This window comes from Polychytrium aggregatum (assembly GCF_025602895.1).
Source record: "Polychytrium aggregatum strain JEL109 chromosome Unknown BJ171scaffold_84, whole genome shotgun sequence".
NCBI classification, from domain to species: Eukaryota; Fungi; Chytridiomycota; class Chytridiomycetes; order Polychytriales; genus Polychytrium; species Polychytrium aggregatum.
The window spans coordinates 17,914-33,421 of NW_026516286.1; the positions used below are offsets into that span (position 1 = coordinate 17,914).

The following is a 15,508-nucleotide window of genomic DNA, read 5'->3' on the forward strand; positions in this document are numbered from 1 at the left end:
AAAGGCAACCAGGCCGCTGCAAACTGCCTCGGCTCTCGCACGACGCTCTTGATCGGATCGTGATTCGCTGGGCTCGCTGGCTGGCCGATGACACAACAGAACCAGCACTCTCGCATCGCATTGGATACGGTATTTGCTCGTGGACGACAACTCATGCAAAAGTAACGTCTTTACTTTGTTCACAGATGCTCACTTTGGAGAATCCGGCGCACGGGCCAGGGGTGGGAGTGGCTCGTGCGCTGCAGATCAAGTTACTGAAAATATTTCACAACAGAAGCATCCCGGGCAAGGAGGCTCGGAGACGCTGGAGTTTCACAGCTTGACTACTCAAGTTCGTGGCTCAAAACATATGAATGAATGGGGCGGGGGCGCTCAAGAAAATATGGGAATACGAGGCCGGGCGGCGCTGAGCTTACAACAGGAGCTCGGTGTACTTGGGGTAGGGCCAGTACTTGTCAGCAACCTGGGACTCGATGCTGCAGGGAAGGGTAGGTAATCAAGCCCGCGCGAGAGAGAGTGAGGATAAAAGTAGAGTCAGAAACGAGCTGCGAGTTGGGCAGTATGACATACACCTCCCACACATACTACACAATGCACACTCCGCCTCCCGTTCCGCTCTGTTTCGTTTCCCGAGGGTGCTGCGGATACACAAAACACTCGGCGACGCAGATGCACCCGTGCACGACGAGCAGCGGATCGAGTGCGGCGGCCGGATATCTAGAGAGCAGACACTTACACGTCGGTGGCAGCGCGAACTTCCTCCATGGCGGCAGTGAGCTCAGCCGAGCTGTAGTCGGCCTGGGCCTCGCCCTCGAGACCCTCGGCCTTGTCGATGACGCTGACGAGCTTGTCGTTGGCGGCGTTGAGGCGGTCGACCTGGCTCTTGAGTCTGGTCAGGATAGCCTTCTCGGGAGAGGTGGCAATGTCCTCGCCGACTTCCTTCAGGGTCTTGAGGGCGTCGGCCAGCTCCTTGCGGTAAGCAAAGGCAGCGGGCAGGACCGACTGGACGGTCATGGTCTTGAGGGTATGGGCCTCGATCAGGAGGTCCTTGGCGTACTTTTCGACGAGGATGTGGTAGCGGGAGTGGAGCTCGGTCTCGGTGAAGATGCCAGTCTTGGTCAGGAGAGCAGCATGGCTGGGCTCGAGCAGCTGGCGGAAGGCAACGGGGCAGGACTTGATGTTGGGGAGGCCACGGCGAGCAGCCTCATCAACCCACTCCTGGGAGTAGTTGTTGCCCTCGAAGCGGACGCTCTTGGTCTGCTTGACAAAGTGGCGGATGACGTTGAGGATGTCGTCGACGGTGAGCTGGGGCTTGCTGCCCTTCTGCTTCTCCAGGGCCTCGGCGACGAGGTCGATCGAGGCAGCAACGGCAGCGTTGAGGAGAGCAACGGGGAAGGAGGGCGACTGCTTGGAGCCGACGGCACGGAACTCGAACTTGTTGCCGGTGAAGGCGAAGGGCGAGGTGCGGTTGCGGTCGGTCAGGTCACGGGCGATCTGAGGCAGGGTCGAGACCTTGAGGTCCAGGACAGTGCCGCCGACCTTGACAGACTCCATGTGGGGGCGCGAGAAGTTGCGGACGTCACGGAGCTCCTCGATCGAGTCCAGGACTTCGTTCAGGTGCTCGCCGAGGAAGGCCGAGATGATACCGGGAGGGGCCTCCTGGGCACCGAGGCGGTGCTCGTTGCTGGAGCTGGCAATACCGGCGCGGAGGAGACCAGCGTGCTTGTTGACGGCATCGAGGGTAGCGAGCAGGAAGAGCAGGAAGCGGTAGTTGGTCTCGGGCTTGGCGCTGGGGTCCAGCAGGTTCTCGCCGTTGTCGGTGGACATGGACCAGTTGCAGTGCTTGCCGCTGCCGTTGATGCCCTTGAAGGGCTTCTCGTGGAAGAGAACCTTGAGGCCATGGCGATGGGCAACCTGGTGGAGGGTCTCCATGGCGAGGAGGTTGTGGTCAACGGCGACCGAGGCCTCCTCGAAGATGGGGGCAAACTCAAACTGCTGGGGAGCGACCTCATTGTGTCTAGTCTTGACCGGGACACCGAGCTTGAAGAGCTCGAGCTCCATCTCACTAATGCAGGCCAGGACACGGCTGGGGATCTGGCCAAAGTAGTGGTCCTCGAGCTGCTGGTGCTTGGGGGGCATCGAGCCGATGAGAGTGCGGCCGGTGATCTTGAGATCGGGGCGGAGCTGGTACAGGGCGCGATCGATCAGGAAGAACTCCTGCTCGGTACCCAGGGTGGTGTACACACGCTTGGTTTCGGTGTCGCCGAGAACACGGAGCAGGCGGAGGGCAGCGTTGGCCAGGGTCTCGGCCGAGCGCAGGAGGACGGTCTTCTCATCGAGAGCCTCGCCGTTGTAGGAGATGAAAACGGAGGGAATGTAGAGGACGTAGGTGCCATGGGGACCCTTGCGGATGAACATGGGGCTGGTGGTGTCCCAGATGGTGTAGCCACGGGCCTCGAAGGTGGTGCGCATGCCACCGTTGGGGAAGGAGGAGGCATCGGGCTCGGACTGGAGGAGCTGGGATCCAGAGAAGGTGTCGATGGGAGAAGTCTACAGGCCGAAGAGCGGTGCGTTAGCATATCGGGCCGAGACAGACGATGCGGGCTCCCGACACGCTCATATCGGATGGATGCGATCCGACTGGCCGAGATCTGACGCTCAGAACAAAAGACATGGATGATCGTGCAAGGTGCAGGCGCAGGTAGGAAGGAGGCACGGGATAGTCACCTCATCGAGATCGCCGACGACAGTCTTCAGGGTCAGGAAGTTGTCGTGCTTCTCGGCAGTGGTTCCAGTCTGAGGCTGGAACCAGTGAGTGAAGTGGGTGGCACCACTGTCGATGAAGTCGATATGAAAAGTGAAATGAAGTCAGAAACGAACCCGATCAGGAAAGAGAGAAGAAAAAAAAAACGACAGGACACAGACGGACACAGAAAGAGCGAGGACCCCGAATGCGGTCGGCGAGAGAGAAGAAAGCGCGCGAGAAGCGGAGAATCAAGCCCCAGACAAGCAAGGATCTCGTGGTGGTGTGTCAGGAAGCGCAGCGGGCATTGGCGCTGGTGCGTCAGCGACCAAAGAAGGAAGGAAGGGAAGAAAAAGCAATCTTTACCGGTCCATGGCCCAGACACGGACAGCGTGGGCGACGGCATCAGCGGTGGGGCGATCCAAAGTCTGTCTTCCCTGCGAGACGGCGGAACCAAATGAGCAGGGTCAGCCACAGCGCGACAATCTTAAATCCAAAACCGACGAGAAGCGACCGGCTATCGACCGGCTATCGACCGGCTATCGACCGGTCATCGAACCGGATGACGCCGCCGACAGCGAGCCACACGTCACGCGAAGAAGAAAAAAAGGAGGCTACGAAGAAAATGACAGACACGAGCGCCGCCAGAGTGAGGCTCAGCCAGCCACAGGAGCGTCATCGGCCACCAAACGAACCTTGATCTGCTGGACGAAGCGGGCATAGACGGGCTTGGGGAGGTGCTTCTGGAGCTCCTTGAGGGTAAAGACGTTCTGGCCGTAGATCTCGGAGATGTAGGCGTGGCGGTGGTCGACGGTGGGCCAGTCGACGACACGAGAAGGGCGGTCGAGACCCTCTCGCAGGGCCGAGATGCGGGCAGCGTTGGAGGCCATGGTGACGATGTGGGAGAGCTGGGAAGAAGACCTCGGAGGAAGGAGTGATGCGAAGGACCCAGGAGGGCGATGGAGACAAACTCGGCGACGGCGGCGGCACGGGCTTTATAGCCGACCAGGGTCAGGATGACGACGGCGCCAGGGAGCAAGATAGCACGGGATGCCAGCTGGGTGTATCTCCGATCACCGCGGGGAAGGCGGCTCGGGGAGGGGCTGGCCAACAAGGGAGACAAGCCCGCCGATATCGGCGCCAGCTGTGCGCAGCGGCGCGCAGCACTGGGCTATCGGGCCAACCCGGAGCGCCACGGCGCGGGCACGTGTCGGGGTGTCTGGGCGTGTCTGGGGCCCAACGTGCCGGGCGGACAGGCGGGGAGACACCGGCGGGAGTCTGCTGGTGTCCTGCCGGTGTCCTGCTGATATCTTGCTGGTGTCCTGCTGGTGTCCTGCGGGCGATCCGGCATGAACCGCGTCCAATGGCAACAACATCCGAATCCAATTCCAACAGCATCCGCATCCAATTCCAACAGCATCCAATTCCGATTCCAACAGCCACCGGTCGTCTCGGACAGAGGACCCCGGTGCTTCATGTCGCAGCAATGATCGCCACCGCAGCACCGCTCGCCGCCGCTGGTTCCTCGGGCGAGGCGGGAGAGCTCGTCGCTGTCGCGACCGATAGAGTTGTTATCGGGGCCGCCAATTGGTCCCGGCATAAGCGTCTGCACAGCTGCAGCGCGACCCAATGCACAGCCAGCATGGCGAGTGGTCCAGCGCCATGTCTGGTCGAGCGTCCAATGTCCAGCATCGAGCCTGGATACCCCGCGGAGTGGTTTCATGTGCAATTTGCATTCGCGGCGGTCTTGCAGCACCTTGTTGGCCTGGCTCCCGTCTGAACTCGTTGTTTTGCCTGCATTTTGGAATGCCTTCCACCCAGCTTCTTGGGTTGGCCTCGCGCTGACATCCTTCCAGCAACAGGCGAGCGCCACTCGGTCCGGTCGAATCGCATGCAAATCTGGTCGTGTTTGATATCTGTATTACAGGCACTGCGGCAAGGAGCAAGCGACAAAACATGAAAGGTGGGGCTGTGAAGCAAGGAAGGGCTGCGAGCGAATCTGGGAAGGATAGTGCTCTTGCGCACTTGCGCGACGAGCCCGGCGCCAGCAGCGGCAGACAAGATGGCGAGGAGCGCCACTGCCGGGACGACGCTGCGTTCAGAGCTTCTCGATGCGCTCGATCAGACCGCTCATCCGCTTCTCCAGGGCCTCGATGTTATTCTCGACCGAGGCTTGATTATCGGCGATGCTGGACTCGAGCCGCGCAATGGCCGACTGCATGAGCTTGGAATTGTCCTCGAGCTTGTCCTGGCCCTGGGTCAGCATCTTGAGTGACTCTGAAAACACAGCAGCCTCCTGGTGCAGGGTCTTGAGAGAGTGAAGGCGGGTAATAAGCTGCGGGATGATGTTGGACATGGGCTCCAGACGCTCCATGGTGCTGTGCAGATAGAGAATCTTCTTGTCCGTCTCGGATGGGGTGCTCCTGAGCGGGGCAACGACGCCGTCCTCGTTTTCCTCGAGAATCTCGGCCGTGGCCGACTCCTGAATCTGCTGTTGTTTGTGCAGATCCGACAGGTTGGCCATCTCCATGGTCAGGACCTTGACCCGCTTGGAAATCTGATCGAGATGTCGCGGGTTCGCGAGCAGGGTCAAATGGTGGTCGAGATTGTCGAGGGCGGCAACCAAGCTGCCGTTGTTGCGCAGGAACGAGTGCGCCGAGCCCTCGCCGCTCTGCTGCAAAAAGTTGGATCCAAACAGCCTCTCGAGCGAGGTCAGGCGGCCTTCAAGTTCGGTGACCTTGGTGAGCTGCGTCAGCTTGGCGGTTTCGGGGGAGTAGTACAGCTCGTAGGTGACCGAGCCCGCGGCCGGTGCGGCTGTAGCGGCAGCACTGGCTGGCGAGGCCGAAGGAGCACCCTCGGCATCAGCTTGTGCCTCGGCAGCCGGGGCGGCGCTGCTGTCACTCGGCTGCCCCAGTGACAGCTCCTTGAAGGCTTTGAGCTGGGCCATCAGCGACTTGCCCGTCTCGAGGTGCTTGGTGATCGAGGCATTGGGCTCGCCCGCAGCGCTGTGGGCGTGCGATGAGATCTTGCCGAGCTCGGCTTGGAGGGCCGCGAGCTGCTGGACGAGCTCACTGTGCGAGAGCGGGCTCGAGTTGGCCTTGTCCTCATTCGGGGCCTCGGCAGGCTCGCTGCTGGCCTGCGAGCCGATGGCCTCGATCTCCTCCTGGAGCTCCTCGGTCTCGGCAAGCAGTCGGCGAAGCTTGTCAAAGGGAGACTCTTGTTCGTCGGCAAAGCCGCGACCGACCTTCTTACTCGACGGGATGATCGAGTAGACCTCGCGGTCCGGCAGGTTGATTGTTTTGTACATCAGCGGCCGCTTCCGGTTGCTGAGCTTTCCCGAAAAGTCCACGTTCGAGGCATCGACGACCGAGCTTTGGAACTTTTCGCGGGCAGCCGTGGTCGAGGTCGAGAGACGGACAATTTCGTCGGTGCTGGTCTCTTCGGTCGAAACCAAAGAGTCCTCAATCAGAGCGTTGGCGTCGCTGGGCGTATCGGGGGTCTCGTAGACATCCGGTGCGTTGTAGTCGATGTCGGGGAGTGCGCTGTACTTGGACATGGCGGTGGCGGTGGCAGACGCGGGCTTGAGGGCGGGCTGCAGATGTAGCTTGAGGCGAGCTGAGAGGATAAATGCTCGACGGCGCTGGGGCTCGAGGGACGATGCGGAGGAGGGGGTGTCGATCACAGGCCGGACACAGCGGGGCGATGGGACCGGGAACGCAGGACCAGAACGAAGGGGATGGGACGGGGCGGGATGGAGCGAGCCGGGCGGGCTGGCGCACATTCGGGCAGCGATTGCCTTTTCGGGCCGCTGCGCACGACAGTCCGTCCTGGTTTCATGCAATCACGTGGGGGCGGTCCTGCGAAATCGATTGCCAGCCAAGAAGCCATGCCAGTGCCGGAGTCGTCGGGTGCAGTCGGAGGCTGTTCCGGGGACTCGGAGCAGAGTCTTGAGGGTATCATGGTCGAGGGCAAGCTGGAAACTCTCGTTGCAACAGACGATGGCGAAGATGTCTGGGCTGTGGTCGTCGATGGCCAGTCGAGCCATGTCGGGAGAACAGGGGCGATGGTTGGAGCAATGACTGGAGCAGCCGGCCATGGTGATTGATGGGAGATGAGGATGTGAGATCAAGGCGATGCGGAGGTGGCGGATGGAGACAAAGCGGCGAGAGAGAGAGAGAGGGGCACAGCAAGGCAGCCAGCAAGGGCGGAGAATCAAGTCGGGTCTCGGAGTGCCAGCGGCGAGTGGTGCTCTTGGACACAGGCAACTTTTCTCAGGCTATGGGTGATGGTATTGCACCGCATCACAGAATGGCCATGGTCAGCGCGCGATGGTATTGGGTAGCAAAATATTTGATCAATGGTCAAAATCAAGGGTGTCCTGTTTTTATTAGATATTAACTAAGATACTGTGGGGATCGAGATCTAGCTGACTTCAGGGTTCGAGCACATATTATCGACAGAGTGTGGTTCTATCGACGTCAACGTCAAGACAACAGTTGTTCGATAGTTAGCACACGAACCGCTGGCGCAAGAACTGCTGGCACAAGAACAAAGAGCCAGCCGGTCATGGTGTACACCACCAGCAGACCGCCATGGCTTGCATCAGCACCACCGAGCCAGAGGCACTGGCAACTTACATCCGAGGTGAGCTCAGTTAGGGAGGAGGAGTGTAGAATCCAATACCAGTGGAGACGTAGCCAGCGGGAGGAGGCGGGGTCGGAATGGCTTCGGCTGTATTGGGCGACAAAATCCCACGGCCGTAGGGTTAGTGCTCGTACGCTGGTGCTGAACTGCGAGTCCGCTCATTTCGAAGCACTATGTCGATGCTGCGGGTGAGAACGTTGAGCCCGCCTGGAAACCTACTCTCAGTCGGCATCATGGCCAGTGCCAGGAGGGCCATCATGATGGGAGTATAGTATGATGAGAACTTCATTGTGACTTTGCTGGATGTAGGAGCTGAACCGAGGAAACTACTCGATGCTGACCCAACTTTGTCGACCAGAGGCACCGGTTTTTATATCCCAGCCGCGGCCCGCCCTGACGGCCGAGGACAATGCACCCCTTGTCGATGGTCACTTGGAGATGCCCCACAATGAATGGTCTGGGTAGAAATCGCAATGGCCTATCCCAGATCTTCCTTTCGAAGACCACCTGCCAGGGCAAGCTGCCTGGCCAAGAACAGGAGCACTGAATCATGCCGTTGAATGGATGGGCTGACGAGTCGATGAATGGAGTGATTCAAGCAGCCGGCCGCAGAGCAAGCGATAAAGCAGCCTCGCTACAATGGCATGGCCCCTCGTTGGTCCCTGACGGCGTGATTCAAGGCCAGCCGGCCAAGTGCTGGCGGAAGAGGCATTGAGCCTCATTGATGCGGAGCGACCGAGCAAGATACCCCAGGCATTGTGTGCTGGCCGTGTCAATGTTCCTGTCTTGATTGTGGCCGCACAATGAGATCAGAGTTCTTGGACACTGATGCTTGCTCGCCACCACACTGCTGAAATACAGCGAACATTTTGAAACGAAACACCCACGGATGACTTGGGTGTCCTGTGTGGCTTGTGTGAATCAGACGGCGCCCGAACTCCATGAAATCCGCTCGCCGAGGTCCTCCGGCGATTTTGCTCTTGCCCTGTGTCTCCCTCTCTCACACAGGGACAACCAGGGAAATGATTAGATCGGGTGTGTGATCTGTTCCGAGTGGGACTATGTCTCCCATTGTCCTTCAATACACTGTGGCCCCAGTAATATCATATCGATGCATGCAGGCATGTATGTATGTATGTATGTATGTGTGTATCTATTTCGCACTTCCCACACAGCCGCAGGAACAGTGTTCCTTATCAGAGCACGCTGTAGATCATGAACAGGTTGAGGAAGGTCAGGGTCGAGCCTACGAGCACGGCAAATACCGTGGTGACCCAGTGGTTGGCTAGTGACAGCTCCTGCGATAGGCCCAAGGCTGAGCGGCGCAGGAATGTTTCGACAGACATGCGAGTTAGTCGAGGAAACGCATCGGGGGCCATCGCTCAGGAAATCCATCCTTCGCCAAAGCAAAACCAACGGCCGCATATGCCCAGCAACCACATCCAGCGAGCGACAGGACCAGACCCGAGAGCAGTGTATCGAGCTGGTGGGCTTACCGTTGTAGCGGACAGTCATGATGCGGGTATTGGCACAAAAGTATATCAATGGCCAGACACTGAAGGGTAGACAGATGGACAGGATCACCTGGCTCAGGACAAGCAGGTCGTTCACGCCGCTGTCGCCTCGATAGATCGCCACAGCAATCCCCGGGATGATGGCGACGGCTCGGGTAACCAGCCGACGGATCCAGAGCGGCAGCCGCATCTGCGTGAACCCTTCCATCACCACCTGGCCGGCGATCGTTCCGGTGATGGTTGAGGTTTGGCCCGAGAGCAGCAGTGCGACAGCAAAGACAACCGCCGCCCAGTGGCCAATGTCGGTCGAAATGAGCCCAAAGGCATCGCTGATTTCGGAGGCGTTCTGACCCCGGACAAAGAAGACGCCGCCAGCGACGATCAGAATGGCAGAGTTGATGTAGAGCGCAAAGGTGAGCGCCATTGCCGAGTCGAGGTACGAAAGATGCAGGGCCGTGCGGATGCGCTCCGCAAACATTGGATCGTCGACGAGCTTGCGGCTCTGGGGCGAGTCGAGCAGCTCCATCTCCTCCGAGAGCGGCGGCTGGTGCTCGAACCCGTCGATCTGCATCCCGGCGCCGTCCACAGACCGAGATTGCACCAGATACGAGTGGATATACAGGTTGTGCGGCATCACCGTCGCGCCGACAATCGCAATGGCCAGAAACAAGTACTCCTGGTCGATAAGCAGCGCTGGCTCGAGCGGCAAGTATCCCTTGAAGACATCAATCCAGACGGGGTTGGCCCGGCCCATGAGCACGCCAAAGCAGGCTCCGACGACAAGCACCAGGAACATGATGCCCAGTTCGAGATAGCGCATGTACTTGTCGGCCAGACCGCTGAGGATAATGATGACATCGGTGCCGGTGATGAGGATGCCCCAGACAAGCGGAATGCCGAACAGCAGCTTGAGGGCGATGGCCGAGCCGATAACCTCTGCCAGGTCTGGGCTCGCGCAGACCAGGAAGTGCAAGCCAGGTGTGTCGTTGAAGTTCATCAGCAGCATCAGGATCAGCACGGCCGTCATCGATCGCAAGAATGCCACCGCCGCAGCGAACGTGATGGCCAATGCTCGTCAAGCGAAACGGCGCACCTGTAGCCAGGATTCCAATCTCGGCAACGACGTAAATGAGCTTGTTCAGCCATGGATGCAGCGTCTTTCTCGACAGCAGCGCCAGGTCGCAGCCCGTCACCAGCCCGACCTTGATGGCCATGTTCTGGAGGAACACCGCCATGCAGTTCGACACCAGAATGAAGAGCAGCAACTTGTACTGGAACTTTGACCCGCCAGCCAAATCGGTTGCCCAGTTGCCTGGGTCCATATACCCCACGGCGACGACGAAGCTGAGGCACGTCGAAGACCCGTATTTGCCACCGTCCGGCGCCGTTCGCAGCGAGCAGATGCTCCGCATTAATGAAATTGCCACAGCGAGCCAGAGGGTGCGCCTGAGAGAGCAAGATGCAGTGCTGGATCCTGATAGCTTACCCGGGGCCAATATGGGCGAGAAAGAGCTTCCAGAACGGCCGCTGGCCGGCCGACAGGCTGTCGCTCGAGGCATTCGCCTGGTCTTTGAGAGACCCAGCGAGCGACGGCGGGCGCTCAGCCGCCGTATTCGAGGCGGAGTCGTCCCATCCCTCGCCAAGGACATTGCCGTGGGATGAGGGATAGGCCAGCGCAGAGTCGGCAATGTCGCTGTGCTGGAGCTCGTCGCTCTCGTCGACGGGTCGATAGGGATGGCGGCTCGCCCCAAAGGCAAAGATCGGCCGCTCCATCGCGAGGGTGCCGTGGCCGGATCGTGGGAGAGAGAGAGAGTCGTCCGGCGGCAGAAGAAAGGACGAAGACAACAGGCCGAACAGAGCCGCTGGATGGGCTCGTGCTGACAACCAGAAGGACGCGCCAGTCCTTGGCGATGCGTGCTCTCTGCTCATCTGCAATCCCCGCTCAATCCCGTTGCGGTCTTGCCTGCCATTCGCTCTGCTGCCGCTGCTGTCGAGGATGCTCTGGTGCTCTTCCCTGACCCGAGCAGCGATACGCCGCGTGCCGTCGCTTGCAAGGTGTGCCAGGAGCCGCCATGTCCTTTGCACCGAGCTTCTCTGCGCATCGATGTCTTGTTCAGCTGTCGCCGCAATGCTGAACATATTCTCCTCCTACGACCAGGCTCGAATCTCCTCAACGACGCTGGTCCCATGTCGGCGTTGCCTTTGACATTGGTCTGTGGTTCTCCAGGCTGCAGCTCTGGCGAGCAGATCCAGTGCGATCGCGATGCTGACGGATCCATCCGTTCCTCCAACCGATCCAGATGGTGTGCTCGTTCGGGGCAAGAACGTCCTGCCCGAGGCCAAGCGGGCGATCAAGATGCTGGATGAGAGGTGGTGTGTCGGATGGTGGTGTGTCGGATGGTGGTGTATCGGATGGTGGTGTATCGGATGGTGCCCCGGGATCTTGCATTTTCGACTCCTTTCCCAGCAGTGATCCGCCATCGGCAAGCGGCACTGACCTGACATTCATCGGTCTCCAGGAACATCCCCTACATCTTCTTGACAAATGGAGGTAAGCAGCCACCAAGGCCCACATCCGAATCCCCAACATGCATCGGAGCGGACGACTGAACATGGCCCTTTTCGATCGATGGGATGGCAATCAGGTGGTGTCCCCGAAAGCGTCCGAAGCATCGAGCTCAGCAAGCGGCTCGAAACCAAGGTGGGCACAATCCTGGGAGATAGGCGCATGAGCCGCATGTGAGCGACCAGCAGATCCAGCCAGCTCCAGGACACATCCTCACATCGGTTTGCTGCCCCCAGATCGATCCCCTGCAGGTGGTCCTGTCGCATAGCCCAATGCACGATCTGTCCAACAAGTACCGCGATCGTCCGGTGCTGATACTCGGCAAGGATACATGCAAGGTGACTATCGAGTGGGCGACTATTCGACCCAACCGAGGCAGAGCCCAGCTGCAACCCAGCAAGCGGCAGGCCAGTAACTGAGCAACACCGTCTCACGTCGACTACCTCCGTCGAAACCCACATTCAGGACGTAGCGCTCGGATATGGGTTCCAGAAGCCCTTCCTTGCAGCCGAGCTGATGGCATGGGCACCGACCATGTGTCCATTCACTCCTGCACCAACACAAAAGTATTCGACCACCATTGATTTTAGCAAGGAGCCGGTAGGAAGCAACCCGGACCACAGCGACTGGCCAACCTGACAGCAGAGGCCGCGACGGTTGCAGAGGAGCCGATGGCCAAGGATCGGCGACTCGCAATCTTCAGCCAACGATGAGCTACCGCTGCGTGCTAACCTGGCGCTCGTCCTCTCTGGTCCACATAACCATCCTGTGCGATCCAGATCGCCGCAATCGTAAGTGAGAGACCATCCGTCTGCTGTTTGCGCCCGCAGCTCGAGATCTGAGGACGTGCTTACTCTGAGGACAGGGCTGCTTGGCTAATCTATCATGCTCCGTGCCTGCTGTAGATGATGTTCCACGACTCCTGGGACTGGGGCCGTGACCTGCAGATTGCGTGCGATGTTCTCATCTCCAGAGGTACGGCTGTGTTTCGCCCAAAGTCCTGGACGGTGACGACCTGGTGGATCGAAGGCTGGTCGGCGATGATCCATTTTTTTTCCGAAACCATCGTTAACACGGAGGCGTTTGCTGTGTAGGTGGATTTGCTGGCACAATATCCGATCCTAAGGCGCCCCAAAGGTACATCGCATGCATCTCTGGCTCCGTTCTCCGTGTCCCGACATGAGTTGCTGCTGCTCTACAAAAGTAGGCGATTACAGACATTGCTTTCAGGCAAGCTCACATCTGCGCCACTACCCACAAATCCAGCGTCCCAATCTATTTCAGCAATCCCGATTTTGTCTGGAGCAACGAGTACCCAGTCAATCGATTCGCACAGGTGCGGTCGGCGGCTGCGTCGTGTGGGACTCTTGGGGACTATCAAGAGTCGATGGTGGCCGAGACACATATGGTCGCAGCCGTGCCTTTGCTTACTGGACTGACCACTTGCCTGTCCGAAACCTGGAACGCAGGGCGCCTTCCGCCTGGCCCTCGAGCGGCTATATCAAGAGCTCAAGGGAGTGCCCCTCCAATACACACAGTTTGGAAAGCCAACCGAGAAGACATACAGGCAAGTCGTTCGATCTATGGAGGAGTCTCTCGGGCAGTCGCGCATATCACAGGAATCATCGGCATCGCTGACGCAATTGTCCTCTTTCGATTCTACAACTGTCGCGAATCAGATTCGCCGAGGCCGTGATGGAAGAGTATGCACTGAAGGCCGGCAAGCTCGCGGGACCAGCAAAGATTCGGCGAAAGATATACGGCATCGGTGGTGAGTCAGCGATTGGCTGTTGGTTATGGACGGTCGGCGGTGAAAAGCACCCCTCGCTGGATGTCCGGCTGGCGAATCGCATGCTCACTGCAAGCTTGGTTCCGTGGCCACCCCCAGACAACCCAGCCTCAGGTAAGGCATAGAAATGCAAGCAACCCACGACAAATATACTGGCACACAAAGCAGCTACGCCCACATATGGCATTGGACTGACATGGAGATCGACGGCTCTGGACACACCTGCCATCACACAGATATCGAGGTGAGATCTCGTCATAGTCCGTGGAGGAGTCCTCGAGCCAAAGAGAACAGTGCTGTTGGTCGGTGAAATAAACAGGAACTGGGCTGGCTGCATCTGTGGTCTCAAGCGCATTCAGGGGTGGGAGACCTGTGCCGGAATGCAGACACACTGACTGAACGATATCATGGCGGCGAACTCAACAGGGGGCCAACAGAAACGGCTGGCACTCCATTCTCGTGCGCACGGGGGTCTGGAGGCAAGACCTGCACGGAGACGACCATGGAGCCGTCCACGTCGTGGATCATGTCGAAGATGCCGTCCAACTGCTGCTGGAGCAGGAGGGGCTTGCATAGATATTATGTGCCTCTGTTCAATTCCATGGGGCACCCGCGCCAGCCAGCCAGCTCAAACGCAGAAGTCACTGAGCAAAAGCAATTGATCAAGCTGCTGTACATCCCACATCCCGCAGTCGCAATGACCGTCACCCGTTGCTTCCAAGGTCCCAAACACGCCAGTTTACCATCGACGCTCCGAGGCACACCTTTTGTTGCTGGGACTAGTGGCCGTGGTTGCTGACCCAGGCAGAAGCCAGCCCTTCAAGTGTCTGCGACAGTTTGGCAGTCCATTCGCCAAAGCTTCCCGAGTCGCGAGGGTTGGTCGAGGCGCCCGGCTCCGCTGCTGACCTTTTGAACAGAACAGCGAGGGGGATGTCGTCGCTGTGGGGGCTCGGTACCTCGTCCAGCATGGACAGATCATAGCGGTCGGTGATCTCGGGCTGAGGGAGGCCAGGAAAGTGGGCGTGGTCAGCGACAATCAGGACGACCGGGAACGAGCGACAGCAGGGAGCGGCTATTTACCGGGCCGCACAGAGCCATCATCCGGTCCCAGCGATGATCGTCCTCGTGCCATTCGACGGAACCGACACTCGGCAGGTCGCTCAGCGACACTGCATGATGCCATTGATTCAGGGTGGGCGGCACAGCGGCGCCAGACACAAATGCCATGGCCTGTGCTTGAGAAGAGCGGCTCTCGGATTGATTTCCGGCGGACGCATCGATCGAGCGACGCTCTGTACACTCTCCAAGCAGCTCGTTCAAAAGGTCGGAGCTGCTGTCTGAGTGGATCGAGTGGTGGTCGGACCAGCTGACGAGCCGGGAGCGGGGCAACGGGCAGCCGCCGTCACAATCGTCAAGGTCGCTGCCGCCGTCTTGCTCCCCAGCTCGAAACTCGTTCATCTTCATCTGGGCACGGAAGTAAGCGCTGGCCATGATCTCGTCATCCTGCTGCGATATGATCAGGTCCGATCCGAGGAGATGCAGGAATCGGCCGAGGTCGTCGAGCAGGCTCGCCGAGAACAGGTTGTCGAGCAAATGGTGCTGGTGGTGCTGACGCTGATTCTCGGCCGGCGACTGAGCGTGGGAACCAAGGTCGTAGCATGACTGGAGCCAGCGCAGCGAATGCACAGGGCTGTCGCTCTGGGTGGTCCAGCAGTACGCTGCGAGCACAGCAAGGACAAGAGCCATGCGCAGATCGGGTTGGTGCTCGGTGGTAGTAGCCAGAGCTGGCGGTGCTGAGTGGGACTCGGAGTCTCTGTATCCAAGTGTGCTCATGTAGTCCAGCAACTGTGGCCACTTGCTTGGCCCTCGCAGGCGCCGGATGTAGATGAGGGAGGTGCGCATGAGATTCGCGGATGTCGGGGAGGCAAGCCGGAGGTCGGCATCATATTGGGCCAGAAGCTGTAGTATGTCGAAAAGACCGGCTGCTTCAGTCAAGAACATCCTTGGTGCTGGATCCGGCGAAGGACGGCAGGCTATACCTCGGCAAGATCCTGGAGCGCTGGGTATTCCTCCAGTTGGCGACAGTCAAACGGCTGTGCGGACCACAGGCTCAGAAAGAAACCGCTGAAGCACACAGGGTCGAACATGGCCACGACCAGCGACAGACGGGTGCGCTTCGATCGAACAAGCGGACGGGCAGAAGTGGGATCGGATGAGAGAAGAGCAGATGCTGTCGATCGGCTGCTGGTCGG

The 15,508-nt window shown here is 59.3% G+C and overlaps 5 protein-coding genes across 5 annotated transcripts; 1 reads left to right on the forward strand and 4 right to left on the reverse strand.

Annotated features, from left to right (window-relative positions):
• Positions 1-151: 151 nt before the first annotated feature.
• BJ171DRAFT_604620 (uncharacterized protein) lies at positions 152-4,007 on the reverse strand. The gene is made up of 5 exons (XM_053115188.1): positions 3,439-4,007; positions 3,110-3,180; positions 2,728-2,833; positions 737-2,550; positions 152-476 (listed from the first exon to the last, which is right to left on the reverse strand). The coding sequence occupies exons 1-5, from the start codon at positions 3,631-3,633 to the stop codon at positions 413-415; spliced, it is 2,250 nt and encodes a 749-aa protein (XP_052962127.1). The 5' UTR covers positions 3,634-4,007; the 3' UTR covers positions 152-412.
• Positions 4,008-4,641: 634 nt separating this feature from the next.
• On the reverse strand, positions 4,642-6,695 carry BJ171DRAFT_532045 (Dynamitin-domain-containing protein). Its single transcript, XM_053112758.1, has one exon. The coding sequence runs from the start codon at positions 6,522-6,524 to the stop codon at positions 4,842-4,844; it is 1,683 nt and encodes a 560-aa protein (XP_052962128.1). The 5' UTR covers positions 6,525-6,695; the 3' UTR covers positions 4,642-4,841.
• A 1,787-nt stretch (positions 6,696-8,482) lies between these two features.
• Positions 8,483-10,776, reverse strand: BJ171DRAFT_532046 (natural resistance-associated macrophage protein-domain-containing protein). The gene is made up of 4 exons (XM_053112759.1): positions 10,388-10,776; positions 9,995-10,245; positions 8,884-9,846; positions 8,483-8,702 (listed from the first exon to the last, which is right to left on the reverse strand). Exons 1-4 carry the CDS (start codon positions 10,672-10,674, stop codon positions 8,584-8,586), a joined length of 1,620 nt encoding a protein of 539 aa, XP_052962129.1. The 5' UTR covers positions 10,675-10,776; the 3' UTR covers positions 8,483-8,583.
• A 46-nt stretch (positions 10,777-10,822) lies between these two features.
• BJ171DRAFT_301077 (HAD-like domain-containing protein) lies at positions 10,823-14,183 on the forward strand. The gene is made up of 16 exons (XM_053107001.1): positions 10,823-10,956; positions 11,060-11,112; positions 11,202-11,271; positions 11,421-11,452; positions 11,547-11,602; positions 11,704-11,805; positions 11,933-12,067; positions 12,247-12,258; positions 12,373-12,442; positions 12,562-12,604; positions 12,734-12,803; positions 12,937-13,034; positions 13,147-13,238; positions 13,356-13,370; positions 13,493-13,500; positions 13,683-14,183. The coding sequence occupies exons 1-16, from the start codon at positions 10,898-10,900 to the stop codon at positions 13,830-13,832; spliced, it is 1,065 nt and encodes a 354-aa protein (XP_052962130.1). The 5' UTR covers positions 10,823-10,897; the 3' UTR covers positions 13,833-14,183.
• BJ171DRAFT_640854 (uncharacterized protein) lies at positions 13,683-15,158 on the reverse strand (the record flags this gene model as incomplete). Its single annotated transcript, XM_053115769.1, has 2 exons — positions 13,683-14,254; positions 14,337-15,158. The coding sequence occupies 2 exons, from the start codon at positions 15,156-15,158 to the stop codon at positions 14,036-14,038; spliced, it is 1,041 nt and encodes a 346-aa protein (XP_052962131.1). The 3' UTR covers positions 13,683-14,035.
• Between the last annotated feature and the right edge of the window lie 350 nt (positions 15,159-15,508).